The sequence below is a fragment of the Ranitomeya variabilis genome, chromosome 5 (assembly GCF_051348905.1).
Source record: "Ranitomeya variabilis isolate aRanVar5 chromosome 5, aRanVar5.hap1, whole genome shotgun sequence".
Classification (NCBI taxonomy): Eukaryota; Metazoa; Chordata; class Amphibia; order Anura; family Dendrobatidae; genus Ranitomeya; species Ranitomeya variabilis.
Genome location: NC_135236.1, coordinates 529,617,768 through 529,626,946, shown reverse-complemented (window position 1 = coordinate 529,626,946; position 9,179 = coordinate 529,617,768). Strand labels below are relative to the sequence as shown.

The following is a 9,179-nucleotide window of genomic DNA, read 5'->3' as shown; positions in this document are numbered from 1 at the left end:
CGTAAAATCGCAGCATGATGCTATTTCACTCGCATGCTGAATACGAGAAAAAAACGGTGATCTGATTTTCCCCATAGATTAATACTGGTACGAGCGCTATGCGATTTTTTTTTTTAGCGCATAGCACTCGTCCGTATTCTACGGTAGTGTGACTCCAGCCTTAAATAAAGTGTATAGTGTGTTAGGCCGGGATCACTCGCACGAGTCTCGTACCTTAGTACCCGGCACTGCTGAACGCCCCGGTCCGAGTGGCGCCTACAGTGCCGGGTATTGAGGTGCAAGACTCGTGCGAGTTTCTCGCAAGTGTGACCCCAGCCTTAAACACAATATCTGTTTAATTTAAAAAAAAAAAATGGAAAAAAATGGTGTGGGCTCTGTGCCAGAGAGGGAAAGCCAGCTACTAGGGGCCGATGTTTATAGCTTAGGAAAGGGTTAATACCCATTCATCTTCCCAGGCTATGAATATCAGCCTGCAGCTGTATACTTAGCCTTTACTGGCTATTAAAATAGGGGGATATTAATAGCCCAGGAAGGGACCATGGTTATTGCCCCCCAGCTACTAACACCAGGTCTTAGCCACCCCAGAAATGGCGCATCTCTAAGGGTATGTTTCCACGTTCAGGAAACGCTTCGTGTTTGACGCTGCATAGAGCCGCAGCGTCAAAATGTTACAGCATAGTGGAGGGGATTTCATGAAATCCCATCTCCACCATACATTAAAAGATGCATGCGGCAGACCCACGTAAACGGACATGTGGCGCCTCTTTTCAGAATGCAGCATGTCCTTACAATGCTGAAACAATGCAAGGACAATGCAGGTGACCTGCCAGTGACCTCAGGTGCAGATTTGGTGCAGATTTTACTTGCATAAAATCCTGACCAAATCCTGATGCAATCCTGAACGTGGAAACATACCCTTAGATGCGCCAATTCCGGCACTTAGCCTCTCTCTTCCCACTGCCCTGTAGTGGTGGCATATGGGGTAATATTTGTGGAGTTGATATCACCTTTGTATTGTAAGGTGATTTCAAGCCAGCTTAGTAATGGAGAGGTGTCAATAAGACACCTATCCATTGCCAATTCTATAGTTGTAAAGGGTTAAATAAAGACACAGCCAGAATAAAGTATTTTAATGAAATAAAACACTAAACACATTTTCCCATATTTATTGTACTGTTAATCCGTGTGACGTCCTCATTCTCCTCCAAAAAAAATGAAATAATAAACCAACACTAATACTCCCTGTTCCGCCGTACTACATTTAATAATGAGTGCCCCACGATGATCTCCCCTATTTATCGGGAGATGTGACTGCTCTATAGGCCTCTCGAGATGCACTGACAGGAGGTAAAAGCTCCAGCAGTGCATCACTGAAGCGGTTACCGGAGTTCAGCCTCTTACTTTATGGCTCCGCTGCGTGAGAATTTTCTCACGCCAGTGTTGCCGGTGACAGCAGGAATGAATTCAGGTGACCTCTCTCCTGGCGGCGGAGGGATCCTCCATTCAGTGCATCACCGAAGATGTGTAGAGCAGTCACATCACCTGATGTGACAGCTCTACACATGAGATTGTTGTGGGACACTCTTATTAAATGGACTACAGCAGAACAGGGAGTATTTGTGTTGGTATATTATTTTATTTTTGTTACAGGAGAATGAGGGTGTAGGGGACTAGGTGATTGGTGAGTATGTACTGCATGTTGTATGTTTATTTTTTTACTATTCAACACATGCATCATCTGATGGGACTACTGCCCCATCATCGGCAATGCTGTCACTGTCATATGTGACAGCATTCATAGCTGATGGGAGTAGTATTCCCATCAGACAATGCTTGCCTACACAGACCCGCACACACCCAGAAACAGACCCGCACACACACAGGGACACACGGAGACACATGCAGACACACAGAGACACACACAGATCTGCACACAGGCATACACGCATAGTCTCCACCCACACACTCTTCCTCCTCCAGATCTGCAGTGTTTGTCACACTCAACTCTGCAGCAAAATTGCAGCGGATTTGACTGAATCAATGGAAGTCAATGGGTGCAGAAACGCTGCAGATCCGCAAAAAGAATTGACATGCTGCGGAAAATAAAACACTGCAAATCCGCACATATTTTTCCGCAGCATGTGCATACCAATTCTAACATTGGTTATGCACTATACTGTGGATTTGATGCAATTCCGTGAGTCCAAAAAAGCCTAATAAAGCTGTATATTTTATTCATTCATTTTGGACATATTTTTTTTTTTTGTCTTAATGATAATAATAATTTTTATTTTATATAGCACTAACATATTCCACAGCCCTTTACAATTTGCACACATTATCATCGCTGACCCCGATGGGGCACACAATTCCCAATCAGATTGTCTTTGGAGTGTGGGAGGAAACCCACGCAAAAACGGGGAGAACATACAAACTCCTTGCAAATGTTATCCTTGGTGGGATCTGAACCCAGGACTCCAGCGCTGCAAGGCTGCAGTGCTAACCACTGAGCCACCATGCTGCCCCTGGTATGTGTCTGGGGATCTTTGCTGAAGAAGTTCTAGGTACTTGCCTATTAATTAGGGACATTTTTTAAAATTAAAAAGTTATCAGGGTCTCCAACTTGATTTTTTATAAGATATATATACAGTATAAGTATATATATATATATATATATATATATATATATATATATATATATATATATATATATATATACATATATTATATATAATGTGGTCTGTGGTCCCCACCTGCAGAACCACTCCTTTATTGAGTGTGTCTTGATAATTGTCAATAATTTCCATTTGTTGTCTATTCCATTTGCACAACAGCATGTGAAATTGATTGTCAAACAGTGTGGCTTCCTAAGTGGACAGTTTTATTTCACAGAAGTTTGATTTACTTGGAGATATATTGTGTTGTTTAAGTGTTCCCTTTATTTTTTTTAGCAGTATATATATATATATATATATATATATATATATATATATATATATATATATATACAGTGCACTGCATAAATGAGTACATCCCCTTTGAAAATCAAAACTGTAATCAATATCTCACTAAACACAAAAAGAATTTTAAAAATTTTGTCAAGAATTCATTTCATAGAAACTTTTCTAAACACATAACATGAAAATAAGGATAATAATATAACTTGCATTAAAAAATCTTCATAGTTACTCAAATAAGTTGATGCAAAAATTCTTTTTTTTTGGAGCTCATCATGACAGCACCACTAGTGAGGGTATCCGTCGTTCAAGGACAGGAAACCTACAGACATAAAAGGGTGGCAGCTCTCCCACCCATATGTTGGATTACAGAGCACAAGAGGCCCTCCCATGGTTAATTGCAAAATATATCCTAATCAGAACACCAACTAATTTCTCAAACGTGATTATATACAAGTGAAAGAAGTGCTCACCCACACATGAAGGGAGGCAATATAATGATGGGCTCCAAAAAATGCCGTTACAGGTAAATAAAAAATACTATATTCGCTACCCCATGACAGCAGCACAAGAGAATTACCTATGTGCTTAAATAGTGAAAAAAAAAACACAAGTGACCCCATTTTGGAAACTAGACTCCTCAAGTAATTTATGTAGATGTGTGCTGAGCACCTTCTGCATCACAGAATTTTACAACGTTGATCTTTGAAAATGAAAGAAAACATTTTTTTCCAACCAAATTGTTGCTTTAGCCCAACATTTTTTTATTTTCATAAGGATAGCCGGAGGAAATGGACCCCAAAATTTGTTGTGCAATTTCTCCTGAGCATACTGATTCCCCATATGTGGTGAAAAACTACTTTTGAAGCACAGTGTAAAGCTCAGAAGAGTAGAAGTGCCATATTGGACTTCAGATTTTGCTGGAATGGTTCAAGGTGCCATGTCACATTGGCAGAGATCCTGAGGTGCTAGAACAGCAAAAACCCTGCATAAGTGACTTCATTTTACAAACTACACTCCCCAATAAATTCATATAGGGGTGCAGTGATCATAATGACACCACATGAGCCTCACAGAATTTTATACTATTGGGCGGTAAAGAAAGAATAATTACATTTTTACCACTAAAAAAAGTTTGAATTTTTCTTAGGACTGATAGGAAAAAATGGACCTGTTTGTTGTAAAAAAAAATCCTGAGCACACTCTATATGTAAATGAGAAATACTTTTCAGGCACAGTGCAAAGCTCAGAAGGTAAGGAGTGCTATAATATAGTGCAGATTTTACTGTTATGGTTTGTGGGTGCCATGACCCACTGGGGGAGCCCCTGAAGTGCTAGAACAGCAGAACTCCTAATAAGTGACCCCATTTTATAAAATAAACCTCTTGATGAATTAATCTAGGGCAGCAGTGATTATATTGACACCACGGGTGTCACAGAATGTTATACCATTAGGCAGTGAAGAAAAATAATTACAATTTTACCACAAAAATGTAGTTTTAGCCCCAGATTTTACATTTTTACAAGTACAAATGGGTAAAAATGGCAACAAAATTGGTCCCAAAATTTCTGCTGAATGTAGAAATACCCCATATGTGACTGCACAGTAATGCTTAGCAATACGGTGAGACTCTGGAGCTATTTGCCTCCTGGAGCCCAGATTTTCCAAGAATAGTTTGCGGATTCAATATACAGAGCCCCTAAGTGCTAGAAGAGCAGAATTCACCTTCAATTAGCCCCATTTTGTAAATTATACCCCTTTGGGAATTTATCTACATCTGTATATTGACAATTTTGACTCTATGGGCGTTTCCTAGAAACAAGCAGCAGTGGATGTTACTAAGTAAATTGCAAACTATCATTGTAGTGACCAGTACGTTGTAATGACCAGTATGTTGTAGTGACCAGTACATTATGCCCACTTTGTGTTTCTGGTGACACACACCCATATATTAGGCAGCCTCTCATAACTACAGAAATACCAAACATGTGGATGCTAAATGTGGTTTAGGCACAGAAGGGAAGGGAGCATTTGGAATTGGGAGCGCAGAATTCTCTGTATTCCTTTTGAGGTGCGAGGAGTTGTAGTGCTTTTCCAGAGCCTTTGTAATACCAGTAACATGGAGGCCCCCTATATTTCCATTGACAGGTGACGTACCTAAGTGGGGAATTGATATTTTTGTGCATTGAGTTGAAACTTTTATTGGGATCACATTTATCCAGTACTCTGCTCTGAGCACTTACATTAGTGTTTTCATCTAAATCTCCCAGTGACGTTATTCAGATGAAACTCCCGAGTGATCCATTTACTATAATGAGACAGCAGAGTTACTATGGACTGCGTCTGGCCTCTGTTCAGCTGTTTCCTTCTTTTCAGAAGTGCACAAAACTGTGTCAGACTGCGCTTTTATGTACTCCTAAAAAGACGGACACTGCCTGATCAAAGATCAGATGGCATCCACAGGGCTTCCATCTGCCTTATTATATGGAATCTTCCATTGGGAGTTCTGTCTGAATCACGTATTTCAGAGATTTACACGGAAACCCCAGTGTAAGCCCTCAGCATCGAGCACAGGATCAATGTGAGCATAGCTTTACTGGTGTATCAAGCCTGTAATACAGCTTGGTGCAGTGTGACCGTAATACAGGCTAGTGTAGCATGCCGTAATACAGCTTGGTGCAGTGTGACCGTAATACAGGCTGCTGTAGTGTGCCTGAAATCCAGGCTGGTGCAGTGCGACCGTAATACAGGCTGGTGCATTATGTCCGTAATATAGCTTGGTGCAGCGTGACTGTAATACAGGCTGGTGTAACGTGCTTGCAATACATTCTGGTGCAGCTTGTCTGAATCCAGCCTCTTCTCTATTGGGAATTTTTTTTAGTGGGGAAAACATGAGGAGAGCATCAAGGGGACGTGGATATGGCCGTGATGGTGATAGTGTAGCTGTTGCAATGAGATTACATGGTCGTTCTGTGCCTGCTATGTGCCCTAATAAAACACCTTCCTCTGGTGCACGCAGGTGACAGGACGTTCTGCATCATTCCATACGGCCGAGTACTGCTACACGAATGATGAGGCCAGAACATGTTGAGGTGGTGTTACATTGAGAGTACCCCCTGTTCCTTCATATTATCATCCCCCATGTCTCCTGAAAAGGTGCAGGGTTGGCACCTGAGGACCATGGTCATCTGGCTTTCATCTCACCCCATTGCAAAGCGAAGCAGTCTGCGCAAACCAAAGCCAACTCAAATGAGCTCCCTGGCATAGCCAATATACTGACGACAAGACATGGGTGGTTTGCATGCTATGACATCAGAGCCTGCAGCAAGGCATAAATGTTCTGAACCTGAGCACCACCTGCATGATGAGGCATCTGAATTCCAACCACAAGGTGTAGTGGAGTACACACCCTAAAAAGCATGACAGATCAGAGCCTCCTCCTGTTCCCTCTTCTGTTGCTATCTCCGCCTCTTTCTCCCACTCATGATCAACCAGGCCACCCGCCTCCCCACGAAGAGACGATGTGATAGCACCACCAGCAGTGTCAACGATCATCTGCACACCGTCTCATGGAAATAGCCCCTACCTACCCACAATCAATGGTCCTGAATGACAGCATTTACAAATTCCTGGACTTTGAAATGCTGCCATTGCAGCTGGTGGAGATGGACAGTCTTAAAAAAAACTGATGGCGGTGGCTGTCCCGCAGTACATTGTTGCCAGCCGCTACTACTAGGAGGATGAACCGTGTTCACAGCAAGGTGGCACTCAAGTTGCCCGGATTGTTACCACTGCTGATTACTGCATGGCAACCCTGATCAATCCATATTACAAGGACAACACACCATCATTACTTCTGTCACTGGAGTAAGATTGCAAAATATGTGAATACGTGCCCCCACTGGCAGAGGCACTACTAACAGCATTCCCACCTGACAGCAGCGGCTCAGTGGAAGAACAAAGTAGAGGAATAGGCACCGCCACCTTTTTGCAAGGCAGGGTTAGCATTGCGGAAATGTGAAAAAACTTTCTCAGCTCGCCATAATATCTGGCACCACCATCTGATATGGTTAGTTTTAGCAGGAGGCAGCATTACAATAACATGGTGAAAAAGTAGATGTGCATATGTTGCAACGCACTAACTGATGGATCTGCTCCATTTAACTTGTGGGTCTCCAGATTGTACTTGTGGCCTGAGCTTTCCCTTTATGCCTTGGAGGTGCTGGCCTGCCCTGCAGCAAGTGTACTGTCAGAATGTGAGTTTAGCACGGCATGGGGTGTGATCATAGACAGGCACATCTGCTTGTCCACAGCCATCATGGGGAAGTTAGCATTCAATAAAATGAGCCAGGTGTGGATCCCAAAGGATTTGTCCGTACCTTTGCCTGACTAGACAACTATACCATCTGCACCCAGCCATTGGTATACTCTATTTCCATTCATTTAATTTTGTACCCTCCCCAAATAAAAAGAACAAAAAAAAAACTAAAAGACACAAAAATAGTGTTGGCTACCTACTTCCCTTCCTCTTCAGCCTAAACCACCTCGTCCATCTCCTCCTCCACTTTGACATCTGCCCCCTGGTCCTTGACTGTTGCTTTTTATTTTAAATTCTATGTTCTTTTAAAACAGTTCCCTAAAAAAAACAAAAGAAGAAAAAACACAAAAAAAACAAACAGTGTTGGATACCTCCTCCCCAGCCTTTTCCACATACACTATCAAGTCCACCTCCACCTACTCCAACTACTCCACCTCCTTCTCCACTTGGACCTCCGCCTCCTGGTTCTAGATTGTTATTTTTTTATTTTTTAAATCCTATGTTCTTTTAGGTCAGTTCCCTAAAAATAAAGCAAAAGAATAAAAAAAAAACCAATGTTGGATACCTCCTCCCCTGTCTCTTCCACCTCCACCTTCTCCTCTACTTGGACCTCTTCTTCCTGATTCAAGATTATTATTTTTTATTCTATATTATTTTAAGTAATTTCCTTGTTCATATTGGTTTTCATCGCAATTGTCCTGCACTTTCCACCATTTTGCTTCCATTTGTAGCCTCCTAGCCCTTACCGTGACCATTTTACAGCCATAATAAAGTTCGGGTCCCCATTGACTTCTATTGGGCTCGGAAACAGCCACTTGTCAGCTCATTTTTATTTGTAATACATCTTATAGAAATATGCTTTTTTTCTCCATTTATAAAACCTTGGTCAGATCACAGGATGTTAATAAGTGTTTCTTCTTTATACAGGATGAACAAGAAATGTAATTGGTCTTCCTGCTAGATGTAGGACAACTGATAATCAGCCCTGTGGATAATATGAGGATGTAACTACAGGACTTGGAGCCTCACACGAGTGACGATGGGAGCAAATAACTCAAGTAAAACCCCTGTGTGTGACGACAACGGGGAAGGTGAGGGAAGTGTGGCTGCATTACTCTTGCATCTAACATAGCCATAGCTTTGCAAAAGAACCTAAAATACAGTGGAACATGGTAATAACTACCCTCAACCCAACCTCTTAGATTAAAAGACACAATTTGCTGTCATTCGTGGTGTGTAAAGTTCTAGAAATGATCCAGGAAAGATACTTAGCATGTTACCTGACCTTGTTGTGTCTTTGCCTTCTGTAGCTCAGATATCAGAAAAGGAAAAAAGCCTTGGGCTTTGCCTCAGGCTTAGCCATTTCTACTTCCTCTTTGGATTTCACTGCAAATTTGCTGCAAAATCCTTGCTTTATACGTCACCTACAGGGTTTTCTCTTTTTAAACAACCAGCACGCTCTAAAATAAAGTAATTTTGTTTTTTACATAAGTGATATACTGGGCGCTACACCGCACTCCTGTATATTGCTTATTGGTCGCTGCAGTGTACTTTGCTTTGTCTTCCATTCATTTGAATGGAGTGCCCATTGAATTTGAGATAAGTGCAGTACTTGGCAGCAGCCAATAAGCAATGTGCAGGACTGCCTTAAACATTGTGTACATTTTGCTGTGGCTTTTTTGCTGCAGGTAGTGAATATACACCTACTGAAACTCCCACCCCTCTGTGGTGCTGCCCTGGTCTCCCGATGGTTTCCTTGAGGAACACTGGTGTGGTATAGACCTACCCATGTCCACTGCTAATCTCCCAATGAGGAAGCGATGTTGGTGGTGAACCCAATCAGTATTATTAAGGAGCACCAGGTGATAAGGATGCCATTTTTTTCGTATTTTGCTGGGCATAG

At 41.9% G+C, this 9,179-nt stretch overlaps 1 protein-coding gene across 1 annotated transcript in view; it reads left to right on the top strand.

Annotated features, from left to right (window-relative positions):
* The first annotated feature begins 8,208 nt into the window (after positions 1-8,208).
* The window catches only part of STK32A (serine/threonine kinase 32A), a 383,738-nt gene continuing 382,767 nt past the window's right edge, over positions 8,209-9,179 (top strand). Inside the window, exon 1 of the mRNA XM_077261153.1 lies at positions 8,209-8,367. Coding sequence (XP_077117268.1) covers positions 8,316-8,367 — 52 coding nt within the window. The 5' untranslated portion in view covers positions 8,209-8,315. The remainder of the gene's footprint in view (positions 8,368-9,179) is intronic.